The 21,365-nt window shown below is 39.1% G+C and overlaps 2 protein-coding genes across 2 annotated transcripts in view; one reads left to right on the top strand and one right to left on the bottom strand.

Annotated features, from left to right (window-relative positions):
* Positions 1 to 2,146, bottom strand: part of LOC117427713 (spatacsin-like) — a 36,802-nt gene extending 34,656 nt beyond the window's left edge. The window contains exons 1-2 of the mRNA XM_058995510.1: positions 1,469 to 2,146; positions 905 to 1,092 (exon numbers count right to left, since the gene is read on the bottom strand). Of these exons, the coding sequence (XP_058851493.1) occupies positions 905 to 1,092; positions 1,469 to 1,686 (406 nt within the window). The 5' untranslated portion in view covers positions 1,687 to 2,146. The remainder of the gene's footprint in view (positions 1 to 904; positions 1,093 to 1,468) is intronic.
* Positions 2,147 to 2,428: 282 nt separating this feature from the next.
* On the top strand, positions 2,429 to 11,559 carry LOC117428369 (cytosolic iron-sulfur assembly component 2A-like). Its single transcript, XM_058995511.1, has 5 exons — positions 2,429 to 2,613; positions 3,168 to 3,332; positions 6,257 to 6,306; positions 7,292 to 7,337; positions 8,781 to 11,559. Exons 1-5 carry the CDS (start codon positions 2,490 to 2,492, stop codon positions 8,879 to 8,881), a joined length of 486 nt encoding a protein of 161 aa, XP_058851494.1. The 5' UTR covers positions 2,429 to 2,489; the 3' UTR covers positions 8,882 to 11,559.
* The last annotated feature ends 9,806 nt before the right edge of the window (positions 11,560 to 21,365 follow it).

The following is a 21,365-nucleotide window of genomic DNA, read 5'->3' as shown; positions in this document are numbered from 1 at the left end:
AAGCTCGCAGTAAAACCTGGAACGGGTAAAACTGCTACACAACAGGCGTCTTATTTCCATACCTGCAGAGTATACGTTTGCGATCTTTTAATCAGAATTTAAGATATTCATTGTACAGTGAGCCCCTAAGGCAAACTCGGAAACATCAGCTACTAAACTCATGAAGTATATTAATTTGCTTTGTTGTAACTTGAACAGTTTGCCTTGGTACATTCTGTATTGCTTGCTAACAGTTCTAGTGAAGTACAGCTTAATTAGGCCATTTTTGAATCTCAGTTGTGAATATTAAATACAAGCCTGCAATTAAAATGATATTGGGTTGTCTCTAAGGGGGTTATTAAAGAAGTGCAATGGAGACATTTTTCAGCCTGGCTAACTTTGATTAGATCAAACTATTAAAAAAGAAAGTAAAGTTGAATTTAGAAACACTCTAGTTATCAAATATGTACATAGGCAGAGCAGCAGGTCTTTTATCCCAGCATGGCACATGCATTACATTAAGAAGCGAGTTTAAGTACATCAATAGCACATGCTTGGTGGGTGTTGGTATGAGCAAAGCAGTGGAATCTGACGAAGCCCAAAGGGTGTTTGAGAACATTTCAAATCTAGAGTGTTTCAAATGCCTCTAGCTTTAACTACAGCAGTCACATTCCCAGAATAGAAACAGCAGGGATAAATCATTTGTTGGAATTATTAGGGTCTGTTGGTCTGTTTTCCTGTGTCTTCACCAAACTGTTATCCTAGTCTCTTTTCAGATTACATGTAGGTATTAACTCTATCAGTTAATCGGTAGCTGACAACTCTTATTGCCACTGTTACTGAACCAGTGTAACTGAAGGTGTACATTTCTGTAAGAAAATGTTCTTCATATTTACAGGACAAACCATGGTACTGCAAAACTCACTCAGGTGTTCAGCTTCAACCAGCTGTCTCAGGGTTTGTTCAGTGCAGCTGCAGAGGACAGTAACAGGACATGCGCCACCATCCTCATCCTCACCCTCCAGCTCATACAAGCAGAGCTTGTTATCAGCGCCAAGGGCCAATAGTCTCAGGGCGCATTCATCAGCAGCAAGAGAGTCTTCCCAAATAAAACTACATTAACATGAGAGAAAAGGGTGATTAAATGCATGTTACCTGTTCTAATGTCCCTGCATTCAAGGCTCCCTGATTCTACAACACACAGGGAGGCAGGAAGCACACAAGGCATCTATTGTGCAGACATGAAGAATGGTAGTTTAAGTCAGAAATGGAATGTCAGAAGACGTTTGTATTAGACGTTTGTGCTGTCAGCTGTGCACTGGTACAACACGTGGATTGCCTCGTTTGATTACCTGGTACAGGTATAACCTGTAACTACAAGACATTTAAACCCAATTCTAGCACCCCTCTGCATATATACATATATATATATATATATATATATATATATATATATATATACACACACACACACCAATAGTATACTTACTTTGTGAAGTTACCTTCAACGCTTCTCTCGTTGCATTGTTGTCCACTGTCAGAAATATCAGTAAAGGCAAGTCCCTTGTTAGCATTTACACAGCAGAGCGTTGAGAAGCCTTTTGTAACTTTTGCTTTCAGCGTGTGTTTTACATTTTTACAACATGCTTGCTCAGATAAAAGCAGAACTTCAAGACCGCCATTCTTGAACACCGAATTGTTAAACATTTTGGGGAGTTTCGTAAAAAATAATAAGCAATTTGACTGTGCAGAAACTCATGTCATTTTTTTAACAGCACATAATAAAAGTATACTTTTGAGTCTATACTATTTACGGCAAACGTCACATGCTGTCAAAATACTTTTTTTATACTGTATCTAATAATATGTTGAGAGGGAATTCGCTATAAACGTGTTAACGGTTTCATATCTAACTAACTTACAGCAAGCTATTACATTTAATGTATGTTACTGGTGATTGAAATGCCCTAGGCACTATACTATACACCCCAGTAGTATACGAAGATCCTCCCTTATATAATTATAATTTTTGTTTGTTGTCGTTTTTGCTATTATGGTTCCAATAATGTATCTATTTTTTTCTATAATATTTACATCCTCTTCCTCTTTTCGACAGCTTTGACTGACATCAACTCAAACCAAACGAACGCTGTAAATGTATCCACCGCAAAAACAATGTCCAATCACAAGCGAGGTAGGCGGGATTTGTAGTTACAAGGCTAAGCAAATAACATACGATGAAATCGATCTTAAAGGAGACAGTTAAGTTTGAATACAAATGTTATTGCCACAGGTGCCACAGTATACGAGGGTAAAACAAGAACAAAGGACAAAACTTATCCTTTATTTATCTATAAAAATAGTGTTTTGGCTTCTGTGTCTTAGCTCTTTTGTATACCTCGGGGTGAACGGAGTTGAATAAGCTCGGTACTTGGCAGCTCCTGCCTAAACGAGGAAGTGAAAGCAGGTCAATGTGACAGCGGACAGCCGCGCAATGGCGGAGCTGGAAGATGGAAGTAGCGTATGGGCTTGTTTCTTATACTTTAGCCAAACTTTTCCTGCTGTCGGCTCTTTCTAAGAAGGACAATGCGCAGAGATCCAAGAAGATGGAGGAGAAAGCACTAGAAGTTTATGGTAACTAACTGGCTGTAAAAAAAAACTTGTGGGAAAGTCCACAAAAAGTGAGATGTACTAGTCGTGCTATTAACAAGGAGAACACACGTCTAGTACAAGTATTACTGTAAATGGGGGTTCTCGCAAGGATACCAACCTCCATAGGTAGCAGGATATTTAATGATTGTAATAACTTGACATTTCTTGATTTACAAAAAAAAAGACTTTCGTTATCGTTACAGTCGTGTGTACACTGTTTAGTTAAGTTATACATAAACGCCGGATGGCAATTGAAAATGGTTCAGTAATACTGTACTATTCTTATCATGCCTGTACCAAGCATAGTCTACGCTATTCTCTGGCGCTAACTGCGTGAAGGAAAATCATTCAAGGGGTGGTTTTGTCTTCTATGTGCAGTAACGTAATGCTGACACTGCATGACACGACAAAAATAAATAAACAAACGCACACACAAAAAACAACAGTAATTTATTTGAACGCAGCTGTTTGTTTTTGTTATTACTGGGGACAGCAGTGATTCCTTTCCTTTCTGTTAACTGCTGTCGCTGTCTCAGATGTTATCCGTACAATCCGCGACCCTGAAAAACCCAACACCCTGGAGGACCTGGAAGTGGTGTCTGAGAGCTGCGTGGAGGTGCAGGAAATAGGAGCAGAGGAATACCTGATCATTATCAAGTTCACCCCCACGGTCCCGCACTGCTCTCTGGCTACCCTCATTGGTAAGCAGATCGGCCAGCAGATAAGTCCACATAGTAGCTTAAGCCAGCAAGTTCATTTAACACTTTTCAGGGCTGTAAACTTGTATATATTAAAGAACTATCGATTATGTGATATATATATATATATATATATATATATATATATATATATATATATATATATATATTAATATTATAATCTCCACGTTCTTATAAATAAGTGATACAGTATTACATACGGTACATGGATATATCTATTGGACCAGAATTCCTTTTCCTCTCCCTAGCTTACCTCAAACTCACATTTTACACAGAGATGTTCTGTGCACTCCCAAGAGCCCTCTCAAAACTGCTGATTTAAGACTGCAAAAAATAAACAAGAAGCAGACCGCAGATCAGGCGTTGTTGTTGTTGTTAAGGGGGAGGTGTTCTGTGCCCGTCCAGGAAGGGAGTGTACTCTGGTTATCAGTTAGTCTCGATATACTGCACAGCAGGGCTGGCCAGCGGAAGACTTTTGACCCATTCTGCCTCCCTGAGCCCCCCAGTAATATGGCTCTTTTGATCTAGAAGTGGACTCTCTCCGTGTCTTGGGTTTGAATAGACTCCAAGGGCAATCAGTAAATTGCTGTTGCTTTTAAACATGAAGCATGTTTCATGAGCATGGCATAATTAAACTCTGTTCCAGACAGGTTGAATCTAGTTTGTATATCTCTTTCCTTACCATTCAGTAATTTCATTTTACACCCTTCCTGTTTTATTTTTTTGTTTGTGATGGCGCTTTAACCCCAAAAGGTCGGACTGATCCTCTGTACAGTGTCTAAACAGTGAGTGGTTTATTCAAAGGCTTCAGTGCTTGTGACGCATTCAGATCTAAACAGTGTACTGCTGCTTGGATCAAACTGGGCGCTTTGTCTACCAAGCTTATGAAAACCGAGATCTTGAACGATGGAAGTCAGTGTATTTTAAGCTCATTTAAGCTTGAAATAAATTCTTTACATCCCTGCGTATCGCACGCCAAAACTGGCTCCTGTTAGACACTTTACATCCCCTGTGTAATGGAAAATAAGCTTATGAGTCGGGGGAAAAATGTATTAAAAATGTATTATTATTTTAAAAAATGCATTTTCTTTCCTTCTACAAGATTGAATAAAGCTTTTAAAAATGTTGAAGTGATTTGCAGTCTGGGAAACCGAAATCAGAAAAGTAAATTACTTTGTCAGATGTCAAAGATAAAAGCTTTTACATCTGTGAGTGGGTGAAAGGTCTTTTATTTCAAAAAGGTCTTTTATTTTGTTAAAAATAAAAGCAATTTTCCATGGTTTTGCTGTCACCTCCTCACTTAACTCTCACTCCCCAACCACTTCCGAATAACGTGGACACATTGATGGATATTCATGATCTGTATTCCGTAGTGGAACGTTTATTCCAGTGTGTCTAGCAGTCATTTGCAGAGCCAGAATCGGAGATGGTTCTGTCTTGATTTTGACCTGACAGTGTTAACGCTGCACCGTGAATGCCTGCAGCACTGGCGTCCTACACAGTGTGCTCCGCTTGAATAGACTCGAAACGCAGATTATTATCTTTTTGTTTGGATGACAGCCCATGTTAAATGTTGTGCCAGCAGTCTTGGTATTTACCACTGCAGAAACCACACACTGCTGTTCTGCATAGTGGCAGTAAATGGATAAGGGTGCCTCTGCAGTTGCGGGACGTCCCAGTCATTCATCATTCCCAGAAAACAATAACAAATAACAATTTGGGGGAGACGACTTGCTCATTAAATAGTTTGCATGTGTTTTTAAGGGGAGGGGGATTATTCAGGGATAGAAGGTTTGTATTCAGGAAGCTGACTGAGCATGCTTGGGTCAGTGCAAGAGGGAATTGAATATTCATTCCTCCAGCCAGCGATTATGTATATTTGTACAGGTAACAGGGTGATAATTTCACACTGGTGCTGTTACGTTGAATAATAATTTGAGGATTATGATAGTTAGAATACTAATCAAAATATTATCTTGGCTATGTTATTTTTATTTTATTTTATTTATTTATTTATTTATTTATTTATTTATTTATTTATTTTGCACATAGTCAGTTTCCATTATGGATTTGAACAGAGCCATGCTTTATAAATGTAGTTTGACAGCCTTATTAACACTGTAGCGGGCTGTTGCAGTCCCCTGCTGTTATCTTTCTTGTTCTGTTTACTGTTGAGGTCGGAGCCTGTTTTCTTTTTATAGGTAGGTTTTTGATTGCTAATACAATCATGACAAAACAGGCAGACCTTGCAGTTTAGTTGGTGTTTTTCTTTTGCTCAGGGCAGTAAACAGGTCTTTGGCTGAGAGTCCGTTCCCTCTTCACTGTCCCTCGGGCAATGCCTATGCCAGACCACAGGGATTTATTGCGTGTTATGATACAAGCAAACTTATTTTTGTCCAAAAAAGAACATACTGTAACTTATCTGATTTTGCAAAAGTCTCCCACTTCTCCACTGACAAAGAATAACTCCTCTCCACCCATCGTCTTAAAAACCTTGGTCTCCTAGGCAACCAGATGTCTTAAACCTTCTCTTGCACAACCATACTTGAAAAAAATATAATTTTGTATTTATTTGAAAGCATCTTGTTTTGTTCATTTTCAATGACTCGTATCCATCGTCTCAATTACCCCAGAACAATGCATTTTATTAATCTCACACAGAACAGCAAAGTTTTACTTTTATGATGTCAATGGCGCAGTCATTAATCCAGGTTCTTGGTTAATGGACACATGAATTCTTTATTACAAATGGAAAGGAGAAATGTTTGAAGAAATGTGTATCTCTGTTAATGTTTTGTCACTTTGTCCAGCTTGATTAAATTAGCCTAAACAGGTATCTATTCAATTGATCTAAATACCACAGTTGGTTAGATCATTCCAGTTGTTGTCTGCCTTGTTTTATTCAGGTCTTTGCCTGCAAGTGAAGCTCCAGAGATGTTTACCATATAAACATAAGGTAAGAAAATCTAACTATACTCATCAGGTACCTGCAGACTGATTGTTGTGTTTGTTTGTTTCCTTTTGAGAAGATGATCAGAGTGCAGAAGCAGTATCTGCTTTGACAGAATCCGTATCGCACAATTAGGCTTAGTTTGGCAGAAAACCATGAATCTATTTTACAGATATCGTGACATACCGTTACAAAAAACATCAACAGAGTTCTTATTTTAAATATACACTTTCTAAGAAATATTTAAAGCCCATTCATGGCGCACAGTACACTTGAAGTTTGCTTGAAACAAAGGTAATGCTGTGTAATTTAACTGCACATAATTAGGCAAAAGCAATCCATTAACTAATTGTTCCTAATTCCGTTTTTCTGAATAGCTTGCCGCTCTGTACCACATGGAACTTTGCATGCGTACTTTCAATTACTGTGTGATCGTGGCAGTGCAAAGCTTACAGGTTGGTCAGTACCTGGGTGGAGTAGCTTCCTTTCACCTTTGCTTTAATTGCCCCCATTCTGTAACCGAGTGTCTGTAGCTGCTGGCTCTCGCTTCTGTCCTGTTTCCTGTCTGGGTGTTTATGAATGCAACAAAAATACAGGGATAATTGACTTTTAACCTTTCAGATACCACAGATTGCACAGTACAGTGTAAAAGAAATGGCTGGAGAGGGCTGTCAAAAACTGCATTTATGAGTTTGAGTCACAAACCCAAAGGAAAGGTCTACTTTATTATTATGTATAATTATTATTAATCCTCCAATTAACCATGTGTTATGTTGTTTATTTCTGCTGTAGAAATAAAACTGTTTGTTTATATAAATGATCCATGCATTTTCTTTATCAACTTTAGAGAAGGCTTTCACAATAGCTCTCTAAACTGGAACAGGCGTGTCATTGCTTGGTCGAGCTGTATTTGATTTTAGAGTAGTTTGAACGTGTATATGCTGCCATGTGATTATTCATTTTCACAGAACGGCTGCTTTTCTCATTTCAGTTGGAGATTTACATTTCTGAGGGAACCCATTCCACGGAAGAAGACAGTAAGTATTATAACCGCATTTTGTTTAGATCCTAATTCTTTGAAATAAAACTATTTTTTTGTTTTAAAGGGCGACAAAAAAAAAAAATCCAAGGATAATTATTTTGTATCTGTTCAGATCTAAAAGCATCTTTTTAGAAAGGAGTTTAATAATAAACATTTAGAAGCCTCTTAATATTACTCTTGAGTGCCTTTCAGATCTGAACCCTGCTGCATTTTAACTCTGGAACAATCACAGTTAACATTTACCTGGGTCTAAATTACTGGTTGTGGGAAATACTGGCAATTGACTTTCTTTTTTTTGGTCAATGGCTGTAGCCAGTCACCAAGTAAAAAATCCCATTGAAATATAAGGCAGATAGGTACATCTTTAAGGGGAGTGTGGATTGCTAATTGGGACAAATATGTGTTGCATTGTCGCTCCTAATTAGCCATTCCTAAAATACGCACGCAGATTGGAAAAAGTGTCCTAATGCTTATTCGAAATCGGAAATCCGTCTTTCATTCTACTTGGGTACAGTATAAGTGATTTGAGCCTTGCATGTTTATTATGATCAATTACTCTGTCGTTCTTGTATTTTAATGCATTATTGATAATGATTATTTAATAGCCTATTCTATGTGATCAGCTGCTGGTATGTATTCTGATTGGTATTTGCTTCTGACTGCTGCTGACAGTTTGTGTTTGTCTTTGCAAATAAGGATTAGGTCTTGGTGGTTGCTCTCCTTGTTTAAACAAATAAGAGAATGCCAGGATATATGCATTTAATTCCCCCCCCTCTGTGGCATCTCAGATTTTACTACCATGAACAAAAAACAAACATTTAAGTGACAACCTAATCTAATTAAATGCCCAACATGTTGGACGTGATGCTACAAAAATGTTAATGTATTTATTTTGCCTGGGAAAAGAAATAAATAAATCGCCGGCGAGGGTGAATCGTCCATCCCTCTGAGTTCTCAGGACATGGAAAGTTGCCTGATTCATGTTGAGGTGTCCACCTTGACTAGTGGTGCAGGCAGAGCAGCTCTCGATTTCATACCGGTCAGCATAGCGGAGACTCGGCCATGGACAGGGTTGGGGTCGATTCCTTTTTAAAATCAATCTCCAATTCCAGTGGCCACACACATTAGAAATAGGTCTTGAAAAGGATGTTTCCACGGAGACATTGTGCTGTAATGCATCTTTACAACGGTTATTAAAGGCTGTCCACATAAAAGCATAAAAATCATAAAAGCTAAGAATGTTATTCTTCTTGTTCTTAAAGTATCTGCAATGGTTCAAATTGTACTTCCCAGTGCGACCTTGAAACGTTTTTCATACAGTAGCTAGCTTAATGAAACCTGCAACCTTTATTCTTTGTAATCTGTTGGATTCAGCCAGACAGTTCTGTAATTGGGATGTTTTCAACAAGGGAGCAACTTCTCTTTTTTTTCCCCCCAGTTAATAAACAGATCAATGACAAAGAAAGAGTTGCCGCAGCCATGGAGAACCCCAATCTGCGAGAGATCGTAGAACAGTGCGTCATAGAGCCTGACGACTGACGAGTACACCTCTGGATAAAGGAGGACTGGTCTTTACAGTCCGGAGCTGCTTGTGTCATTTTTAATCACCTTACCTCAGGGATATATTTTAATGGGATAGGGTTTTGGTTTTAAAAAAAGAGGGAAGAGGTCCAGTCCAGTGCCTCAAGTTTGCCCTCACGATTGGAGTGTGGCTGGTTTTTGTGGGCTCTGTTTTAGGGTCCCTCTTTAACATTGATGACAGTCCCATTGCTGGAGGGAAGTAGGCAAATTAAATTTTTTTCTTTTTGTTAGTGAATAAAAATAAAAGAAACTGGTGACGTCTCAAAACTTTAAAACTAACAAATGGCTCAATGTACAGCTGGTGCAAATTCTGCACTGGTGTAAAAGCTTAGTGATTGTTTTTGCACAGCGTGGAAAGCAAGCTGCAAAAGGATTGATACTCCCTGAAAATCTGTAAAATAGTTCAACATTGTGGCATCATACAGAGTGTAAGAGGAGTGCGGTTAACTCTGTCCTCTCTCTCTCTCTGTCGGTTGGGTCATGATTAGGCAATGGCATTTGATGAAGAGTTACTGGCAGTGGGAGGGCTACTGTATGCATCAGCAAGTTAATAAATAAGTGGTGGGGAGCAGACAGTCTCTTAATACTTTACCAGCTATATATTCTGTCAGTTTCACATCTCTTGTAAGGTACATGGGCAGTTAGCAGTTTTCTGCAAACCTGACACACTATCACCATCAGGGTGCTGAATATTGCACCATTTCCATCAGACACACTGCTTGACACTTTACTCGTCATTCGTTTGACACTTCCAGAATCTTGCATTTCTTGAGTGCTTCTTGACCCCATAAAACAGTCAATCCAGGTGTGAGAACAGTGCAGGTAGTAATGGTAGCTTTTATTTTGCTATTATGCTTATGACAGGGTTCCGTTTTAGGGTTCTATTAGGGGTTCTGTCAATTTTAATGTATATTTCGATACATAGAAAACATGTAATATTGCTGAAAGTGCAGTGCTGCCTATTGCAGAACAATGACATGATGCAGAAAATACTAGATAAGAATAAAAAAGGCAAGTGGTTTCGGCCTCAAAGCTCTTTTGTTGAGTAGCACAGAAGTAAGAGGCTCAAATCTCTAAAGGCTGTGGCCATGAAGTTAAGTGATTTAACCTTTTATGTTTTCCCCTTTGAGAATGCGTTTTGTTATCCATGCCTTTGTTTTATTGTGTGATTTCCTACTTGGAGGCATGTTAATGGGAATTTCAAATTGGTCTCAAGGCAAAAACATAAAAATGAAATAAACCAACTGGAAAAACAATAGTGGGGCAGTTTGCGTTTTTTTGTAGTGAGGTTTCTGCACAGGATGGTATGTGCCCTTCTGTTTAGGCAGGAGCACGCAGGTTCACGAACACAAGACTTTCCTTGATAAAAGACAGTGGTTGGCCTTGACGAGGGTTTTACCTTCAGGAAGTCAAACAATGCATTGAATGCGCGGATTGCTATTCTAGACAACGAGAACTACAACAAAGAAAACAAAGCTACACGATGTTCTCAAGACCTTGGGATTCTTCAGAAGGGGTTGGAGGACAGTGAAAGGATCGTTTTTTTTTTTTTAGCTCTGTTCTAATAATGTAGAGCAATTTAGATGCCCATGCTATGCTCATGGCTAGGTTTATTGAACCAGAATATATTTCCTATAACTTTTACTGTTCCAGGCATCTTCCATAGGTTCACTTTGTATCCTTGAAGTTACATTCAGGTGTTGCTTGTCAAACCTGATAATAGCCAGAGTTTTACCGGGTCCATAATGAAACAAAAGTGTGCCTAAAGGGAGGGGGAGAATCACAGTATACCATTGTTAAATTACTTTAGAATTATATCTCCCACCTTGAAGTGCTTTTATATTCAGAGGAGAGTATCCTGCTGTTTGTTAAAAAAAAAAAAAAATTATATATTTCCATTTAGCAATTCAATGAAGACTGAACATGTTTAATTGAATGTGATTATACACAACAGGGCCCACTGATTGGAATAATTGCTTTGTCTGAGTTTTGTCATATGTGTTCTAATTTCTTTAAAAAATGTATTCAACCTATTCAGACACATTTTTAACATTTTACCCAGTAATAAGAAATCAGCATGCAACTCTCTAACCATAATAACAACTGTGATATTCAGTTTTTTTTTGTTGTTGTTTTTTTTAAAGAAATATTGTAAACTACTGACCCTGATATCCTTTTTGTATTGTGTTCTACTAAAGAGCCCTCCTTGCTTTCAGATTCTTTATTCTGGCGAAATGCAATGTCAGTTTCTGGTGTATTTCAAAAGATGTTTAATGCATGTATCATATCAGAAGCCATTGGAGTTGTTGAAACTAATACGAAGGGCATTTCAAAGTTGAATTTCAAAAACAGAAGTGGGGGGGGGGTGTAATACCTGTGTACATATTTGAGAAGATAATCTATGCTGCAGAGATGACCATATTGATTACATGTGGAATGTGCAGTAACCCCTTCACACACAAGGGTCCAGACCCATTTAAAAAAAATATATATATCTATTATTTCAATACAAGCTTTTATGAATCGATGTACACATTTGTACACAGTGAGTATGCACTTTTGTAACCCTATTGTAAACGTCTGATCGCTACTCGTCTGCACTGAGATTTTTTAAATAAAGCTATACTCTGAAGATACACTGGAAGTGCTTGGTTCTGTCTTTGTAGGATTTCGTATTTTAAGTACTCAAGAAAGGAATATAGTTCCTCAAGTTTTTGATTATACGCTGTCCTGTTTCTTGTGCGTGTTCTGCCTGCTATCATTTGTAATTTGCACATCAGCAGCCTCTGCCTTGTGCATTAGAAAGCTGTACACGTGTTGAATGTGTGTAGATGCAGAAGAAGCACCAAGATCTGGGAATAGAGACAGGAGAGACAGTGACGTTTTTACACACTTAACGTTTCTGAATACTTCATATCTTACACACCTAGAGGTATATCCAGTCGATCTAAATTATTGTTATTTAATTAAATTATTAGCGCTTCTGTAAGTTTGTATTCCATATGTATAATAGACACTGTAATAGTTAAAACTTTTTCTAACGGGACCATTGCGTTTCTTTAGATTTACTCTTCATCCTTCCTTGGAAAATGCCCACTAATACTAGGAAGAAGGAAGCATTGCAACTTTTTCTTCTTGTATGAACAACTAACTTTTTCTGCAGAGCTCTGTGTTTGCCTGTAGGGGGTGCTGCTCTGCTGGGTAAAGAACTTGCATCTCCCAGTCACTTAAAGAGGTGCTGACTGGCTAGTGGAAAACAATTAGCATATAATAGAATTATTTATTTTCTGCAGAAAAAAAAAAATCCACTTTTAGCAATTAATATATATCCAACGTGCAGAACAAAGGTTATATATATATATATATATATATATATATATATATATATATATATATATGCAGTGTTGCATATGTCCAGCCTAAAACAATAAAGTCTTGACTCATAAAATAAGACCTGCCCTTTAGCTAGCTTTTTACATTTTTCACACCACCCTTCTTTTGCACAAGATAAAGTGTATCAAACTTCCATCCCAAAGTACCCAAGTGAATTGCCTGGAGACTGCAAGAGGGCAACGGTATACTTTGAACCGATTTTCGAGGAGGGTGATAACGCCTGCAGTGGTTTGAAAGCCTTTTCTCACAAAGAAAATCCAGGCAACGTGCAGACGAACAGAACACGTGGGCTTAATAACCACAGAAAAAGAGAGACGCTTTTTATAAAAACCCTTTTATTATTTATACAATTTATTTTAGCTCAAATCTGACAGTGTACAATGAAACTTCAACATATAGGGAACATGGAAGCATTTTTTTGGAACACATTGGATAATAAATAAAGGAATGATGGCCATATATACAAATGGAACCAAAAAAAGGAAAAAAAAGCATTCAAATGATTCGTGCCAGGGACACTGTTCATGTGGAGCGAGGTGGAGCTATTCACTGTGGCTAAAAAGACCTGCAAGGTGGCAACCATGGCAACCTACCACAACAGCTGACCTGTCTCTGATCCACAAACACAAAAAAGCTGAGTAATGTACGGTGATTTATTTGGAAGCGTGGAGGAGATGGGGTTTCTGAAATGTTTTAAAAACGTTATGAAAGGTTTTGAATTAGTGACTGATTCAGTGCAAGTGGCAGCACATTAAACCACTGCTGTAATGCACTGGCAAGAGGCAGGTTATGCATTCAACATTTTGATAGTTCAGCATGTTGCACCGGTGGATGCAAATAGCACAACAGAAGTGAAGTATTATCGCTAGAGGGCATAATCGGAGTTTATTGCTGCAGACAGAAGCCCATGGAAATGATTTGTAATGCTAGGCTACAGGACAAATACATAGCATGTTAGAAACAAAAAGTGTCTTTTACAATTGGTATTTATGAATTTAGTAAGGGCAGTATTGATCTTCCTAACAACGGTCTAGGGTAGTCCCATGCAAATGAAACAGAATTTATTTAATGAAAATACACTGAAATGAACATGCCTTAAATAAGTCATGAGTTTACGCTTTGTAAGCAGGCCTCTGTTACCTCAGACTCACTCTTGTTTATTTCTTCCCCCATGAGAGTAACCCGATATGCAATGTTTATGTGTGTTTCCATGGACCCAATGGGACTGGCACAAGCAGTCAAGAGATCAAGCGATACTGTAGCCTCCAAGGTCAGCAGTGGCTGTGCTGGGAATTTAGGAAATAACAATGCCTCCTTCATAATTAAATAGTACCACCTTAAATCAGTCTTAAAGGTCCAGTGCCACATATGGGCCAGAAATACGTTATTAACCCCTTAAAGTACACAAGGAATTGAGTGGTTGTTCAAATGGTTTCTTCTTAAAATATATTTGGGAATGACTTAAGTATCACAAGGAGGAAACTGACAATTTGGATGACCAGATTTAAACCCTGTTTTGTGCACCCTATTGCGGAAATAAGAAAGTCAGCAGCCTTGTATTTGTGGGACTCTTGTACCTTATAGGGTTACCCCTCAATGTTGAAAATATCAGAGCAATCCTGTATATCAGTACGGAAATACAAAACTGTGGGATAAACGGCAGTTCCATTTTTCTTTCTTTCTTTCTGAGCTGTACAGTAGCTTGTCCCTCCCCCCCGCTGCTGCCGTTTTATAATCTTATTTGAACACATCCCCTTGACTGATATCTGAATATTCCCATTCTCATCTCCATAAGTCAAATCAAGCCAATTAACCCTGTGTGGGACGGGCTCAGAATGCCCTCTTGTTTTGTTCTACAGGACTGACAGATTTTGTTCTGGGATTTCAGGCTTTCTTCACACAGCATGATTAGAAATGTCTTCTTTAAACTTAAAACCACTGGGACATTACCCAAAACGGACTGAAATGACTGTAATGTTTCGAGTGCTTTCTCAATCCCTGGACTGAAGCAGCTTCTCTTGGGGCTCGCGGTTGAGAAATGCTGTAGCAACTCAGCTGATACCGACTGAACTTGATTGACTTGTTATCTTGAACCAATCGAAACGGAAGCCAACGCAAACTTGATCAGACCCAGATGGACTATCCACTGTTACTTGAGGTGTGGCAGCCCGAGACTGGTGCTAATCAACGTCTCTGAAACCACCTTCATAGGTCCTATTGTCAAATCATATCAGGATACCTTCAGCAGATACAAATAGAAACCTGCTTCACCAGCAATGCATCCGAACACGGAGCATGGCAGCGTACTGAAGCCATGCTGTTAAAGGGCAATGCATACTGCACCTGCTGCTGTAATTCTGCATGTTTTCCACAGTCCTGATTAATCAGCAACACTGAAGAATTTAGAAAAGAAACATTCATGAGTAGTGCAGATATATTACCCACAGCAAGCTATTGTCTGTTTACTGTCTTCCCCATGGCTATCTTCCCCTTAAAGGCATTGTTGTGAGTAGCAGCTCTTATGCATGAAATGAGTCAGGTTTGAGGATTAGTTTACCCTACAAGACTCTCTGTCGCTATGGCAGCACAGTGTTTGTTGGGTACACATATAACTGAACACTGGGAGCTGTGGTGTCGGCTGGCACTACATCTGTTTTGCTTTCGTCCTGCAGATTACTAAATACTGTAAAAGTTGCACATACTGTGTTTTATGCAATATGCAAAGTACAGTAGTATTCTACATTTGGTAACACTTCACAGTAATCTTGTCTTAATTGCACTTAATGACATAGGAATTTGACATATGAGTTTGTAGTTCCAATGCAACAACATGATTAACTACTAAATTAAAATGCACTTGTGTCTTTTCTAATTACACTTTATTCCCACATGTGGTTGTGTATTTACAAGGTAATTACATTGTAACTACACCTGCAGTTATATAGTAATAGCAGTGTAATTCGATACACTTAAAACATGTGTTGGAGGACACAAGGCATTAGAGATAATACACACCTGACATGAATGTCACCTCAGATTCAGGCTGTCTAAACTAACTGCTCTGCTTCACTCATAACCTCATGTGAACTCTAATCCAGAGCTTCTTTACCATAAACTAAGAGGCAGGATGGAATAAAGTTTGATTGTTGTTGACCCGGATGGCTCTAATCATATTCCACACAGGAAGGTAAACACCAGTCCGTGTCCCAGTGTGAACCCTGACATTCTTCCTACTTGAAGTATAATAGGAATAAGCAGAAGGATCAGGCAGACAAAGTCAACAGTAAGATGACCCAACTCATCACCTCAGTGGACGTGCTTTCGCTGTCCAGATCATATGGTTATACCTTCAATAAATATGCATCACCATCTTATCAGCTAACAAGAATCTCGTGTCCACATCATTTTAAATTTAGACATATGATATGCGTAGTGTTATGCATGTTTAAATTCTTCCTAATATTTGATCTTGCGGATCAAACTTTTTTTTTTTTTAAACGGTATAACGACGATAAAATCAAATTTCAGAACATCATTTAATTTTGAATGAAAGTGGAAATGGGGTGTCATGCATCACGGTGTAGGTCACCAAAAAAGTGATTATTATGCAAAGAGAGTGCTGGTCAGGCCCTCGCCAGGGGATACTGAAATGGAGTGGAAGTGTTAGCCTGAAATGACTGAAGGTGACCTGAGGAGGCGAGTGAGGGGGTGAGAGTGGAATATCTTTAATCTGACAGCAGACATTATCAGGCGTGAATGAAACAGAAGGGCAGATGTTAAGGCTTTTGAAATCTGTAACTCCCCAATGATGTCTCAGAGATAGAACTCCCAACCCACTTAATGGACGTTTCACACGTTGCAATTTGAAGAAGAAAAAAAAAATGTGCTTGTCACGGATTCCAAGCTCCTCTCTGCTTGTCAAGGATTCCAAGCTCCTCTCTGCTTGTCAAGGATTCCAAGCTCCTCTCTGTTTGTCAAGGATTCCAAGCTCCTCTCTGTTTATTTTTCTTTTCATTGTTCACATCCTGACAGTTTTTTACACTTATAACTTTAAACTCTGTTTCAAAGCGTTTTTCAAAATGTCTGCTCCAGTGCACTGATAGTGTAAGGATTGTGGCCCACATTGTCAAACAGGTAAGACAGCACTAACTTTCCATGATGTGGTACGGAAAAGAAAAGCCAGAGGACTCATTCACGAGAAGCCTGTTAAACGTCATTAGCATGTTAAAAGAAAAAGCAACAATCACCTTTATAAATGTATTGAAAACGTAGCAGGCATTTCAAATATTAATGAAGACTTGGCACAACTGCATACATTGCAACTTTTTCTTAAAGAACTACCATTATAAAGGTCTGCCACAGTAAAAGCATAGCAAAGTGTAATAAAGCATAGTGAAAGAATGGTAATGCCTAGGTAAGCATTGTAAAGACCAGCCAGCAATGGTAAAGCCTATTAAGAAAACAGGCAAACCAGGGTAAAGGCTGATAAATACACAGTGCAACCACAGGAACAGAATGGTAAATCTACAAACACATGGTGTAGAAATACTGTAGTGGTACACTTGTATAAGAGTAAGCACACACACTTTTCTGGTTGGCAATATTTAAACATTTGAAATTCTCCAAGATTGTACACTGCTTTTCAGAAGAGGAATGGATCGAGTCTCATACTAGATTTTGGCCCAGTTGTCCTGCAAACTTTTTGGACACGGGCCCACTTGTGTAGTGAGAACGTCACATAACACTCCGCTCTTGCCAGCTCACATTTTTGCCACAAGCACAGCTTTGAGGGACACTGGTATAAACTACGGCTCCTGGTACAACGCTGCTCAAGAAGAAGTAATGGGCAAGGGAAAGCTGGTAGGAGGCGAATCTCCATTTTGATAATTATTGTAACACTGTTGCAGTTGAAGTTAACCCAGGTCATTGCTAAGATTCTTTCATATTCTTTCAGTTCTTCAGCTCTCGCTGACCTCTTTTGCAGAGCGCCCTCGCTCTATCGACACATCAGCACAGCAAGCACACTATGTAATTTCATATATTTCCGCTGCAGAGAACATATTTAATGATGCAATATATACCATATACTTATGAAGGCTGCCAGTTATAAATCCATCTGCCAGCTACAACATTACAAGACATTTACATTTGTAACGTGCATGTCATGTAAATGTGATGCAGCAGGGTGCTTTACAGGGGAATGAGAGCACCTGCAGCTCCGGTACAGATTAAAAATAGAACAAACAATACGGTTTCAAGCACGCTAATGTATTATTATTTTGTTGTCAGTGGCCTCCATGGGTACTGTAGTTGGGCAGGCTGACTAAAAGCCCTCCAAAAGCTATGGAAATGTAAAAGAATTGTATAGCGGATAAGGTTATACCAGATCCCCTCACGTCAGGGCCCCTGCCACCATGAAACTGAATTATAGAGGAGAAGGAGGAGGCTAGGACAAGAATGATGGTTAATATCGCCTCTGTTTATGATATTATGAGACTATGAAGGGCGTGACTAAGGATCACTGTTGTAACACTGTTGGGTGTTTTGCTGAAGTCTCTGAGAGATCTTAAACAGTTATTATTATTTTTATTTTTTTAGCACTGGCTGGTTATGCTATTCAGGAGCTGAGGTTAAATGCAGCCTCTGGCATGTATTACAATGCAGTTATTGAGGCTTATTGAAAAAACAGTTCCCTTCCACCCATCTTATTCACTGATGATTTGTGGATCCTTTCAGCTTCATTCTGTTGTAATGGGTCTTACAGACGATTACTCTTGCTCTCTGCAATTAGTGACAAAAAACATTTTCCCCACTTTGCTCTCATTTGTAAACAGGATGACAAAAAAAAGTTCTTACCCATTTAAATCAACATATTGCTCCCATTGTAAGACTGACAGGGAGGGAGAAACTGAGGAAGCCTGCCCACGGACAGGCACTGGCTGCTGGGTGGAATTAACTGACCCTTGATCTGAATACCGGAGTGTGAAATGTGCATGAAATGTCCTATGCGTCAACAGTTTTACCTTAAAGAGAGACCCTCTCTAAGAGATGTGACCACCTTTCCATTACACAAGCATATTGAGTGACCGATTCTCTTCTATTCAAAACAGATTCTCTTCAGATTCAAATCTATTATACCTTCCTGGAGAGTGTACAGTATTCTTGGGTAACCTCCTGCCGTGAGATATGATAATATTTAAAAGGAAATAGCCTAATATCTAAATGAAACAGGCTATTTTACAACGTCAATATAACAATCCCAGATTCAAGCAGAAGGGAGGTGTCTGTCATACTGCAGTGTGAAAGGGCTGAAGCAGTAAATGACTATTCATCTCTGTTCTTGTGTCTTGAATATTAATGCAGCTGTTTTTGTGCTGTGATTCAGGATTTTGTGGTGCTGAAAGGCTGTCTTCTCTTCATGTGCTGGGGCGCTGTCTCACATTTTTTTGGCAAGTCAGTGTATATTTGCTTGACTGAACTAGCAGACTATGATAAAGAATCAGAATGCAAAGTAACAGATTTGGGTGTCACTTTACATTAAGTGTCTCTAATTACGGTGCATTTACATAGTATTTGATTAGTAAATACATGTGTACTTACATATAATGGCATTGTTATTATGCGTTAATGTGTATGTTTTTATTTGCATGCTATAACTCTAACCCTAACCTTAACCCTAACCCTAACTCTAACCCTTTTCTGATACAATTGTGTACTTACATATACAATGCAAAAAGATTTACACACTAAGTACATTGTAACTATGCATAATAGCATTGTAATCATGTGTAAGTCCACATGTATTTATTAAGTAACTACTATGTAAATACACAGTAATTAGAGACACTTCATGTAAAGGGTTACTCATTTTTGTTTCACATTTCTTGCTGTTTGTTTCATTTTAAATCGCATTCAGCCGGCAGTAGTTATTATGTGTTTCAGGCACTCCACACACATGTGGTTCTTATGGTACAGAGTGAATACACGTGGTGTATACCAGCCGTTCTCTTTCTTGCTTGCCTAGTGTCTGTGACTAACAGGATTCTGGTCAACAGCCATACCTGACAGGCTATATGGAAGGTTACAAAGATTACCGAGACGTCCAGAGTGTAACATGAACCAACGGATGAAGTGGTGACCTCCACGACCTTTACAGAAAATAGAAATCCATCAGCGAGATCCCTGCTGCCTTTGCAATATACAAAAAATGTAATTACAGCATGAGATCAGACTTAATAAGACAGTAGCAAAGCACCATACCTGTGTCAAGTCCTGAGCTAAATGGTTGCACAGATATACAGTTGTTGTTCACTTATTTACTCTGTTCTAGGCTTGGGGGAGGGGAGGATGTTAGGATTGTATTTCAGACATGTGGCGGTCTGTGGAGATGAAAGTGGTGGTATTTGTTATGCTGAGGAGAGCATAAACAAGTACTGTAACAGTTTAAATGTGGTGTTATAATAAATGAATATGAAAAGAAGAGGGTGTTTGCACTGTGATTGTTCCTGAACGTGCATGGCAGTCCTGCCTCGTAGGACCGCATACTCACACATGTCAGTATGACAAGCTGGCACGCCGTTCATCTTGTATTTATGACATGGACCACAAGCAGCAGCTCCCGCGCTGTACAGATATGAAGGGGGTGACGGGTGTTAAGAATAGCCTGAGATAGATATCCCACTCTGAGATACTGAATCCGGAAATCGCATAACCGAAGCAGCTGCCATGGGCTAAAAGTGCATCCTCCGTACCCTGAGACTGAGTTGAGTGAAGGAGCCTCTGTGTGAGACGCAGCTCATGCAGAGTCTGCAGCATTCTCAAACCCCTCTGCAAAGTGGAATGGATTCATGTGTTAGTTCAGATTTATGGTACGACAGGGTGTTGTGCTGTGCTGAAATATCACAGCGGCTGTGGTCATTATGAGGCACCGTATTAAAGCATGTTATATTCTAGATCATGTACAATAAACACTTCAAATAAACATTTAAAATGATTTGCTCTGCAGGGTATTTGGACACCACCACACTGGCTGTTAAATAAGCACATAATCACGGCAACAGAAAGCAATGGCACGACCCAGGATTACTGATGGGAGCTGTTTTTCACACACACAATCCCTCTATTATTTCAAGTAATTTTGTGGAATTACTGTAAGCGTGTATGGTTTTACTTCATACGTGTTGTCCAGTCTTGTGTTGTTGTTTCACCATCAAACAAAGTACAGTGCCTTGCGAAAGTATTCGGCCCCCTTGAACTTTGCGACCTTTTGCCACATTTCAGGCTTCAAACATAAAGATATGAAACTGTAATTTTTTGTGAAGAATCAACAACAAGTGGGACACAATCATGAAGTGGAACGAAATTTATTGGATATTTCAAACTTTTTTAACAAATAAAAAACTGAAAAATTGGGCGTGCAAAATTATTCAGCCCCTTTACTTTCAGTGCAGCAAACTCTCTCCAGAAGTTCAGTGAGGATCTCTGAATGATCCAATGTTGACCTAAATGACTAATGATGATAAATAGAATCCACCTGTGTGTAATCAAGTCTCCGTATAAATGCACCTGCACTGTGATAGTCTCAGAGGTCCGTTTAAAGCGCAGAGAGCATCATGAAGAACAAGGAACACACCAGGCAGGTCCGAGATACTGTTGTGGAGAAGTTTAAAGCCGGATTTGGATACAAAAAGATTTCCCAAGCTTTAAACATCCCAAGGAGCACTGTGCAAGCGATAATATTGAAATGGAAGGAGTATCAGACCACTGCAAATCTACCAAGACCTGGCCGTCCCTCTAAACTTTCAGCTCATACAAGGAGAAGACTGATCAGAGATGCAGCCAAGAGGCCCATGATCACTCTGGATGAACTGCAGAGATCTACAGCTGAGGTGGGAGACTCTGTCCATAGGACAACAATCAGTCGTATACTGCACAAATCTGGCCTTTATGGAAGAGTGGCAAGAAGAAAGCCATTTCTTAAAGATATCCATAAAAAGTGTCGTTTACAGTTTGCCACAAGCCACCTGGGAGACACACCAAACATGTGGAA

Source organism: Acipenser ruthenus, chromosome 21 (genome assembly GCF_902713425.1).
Source record: "Acipenser ruthenus chromosome 21, fAciRut3.2 maternal haplotype, whole genome shotgun sequence".
Taxonomy (NCBI): Eukaryota; Metazoa; Chordata; class Actinopteri; order Acipenseriformes; family Acipenseridae; genus Acipenser; species Acipenser ruthenus.
The sequence above is the reverse complement of the archived record's forward strand: the minus strand, read 5'-3'. Positions and strand labels throughout refer to the sequence as shown.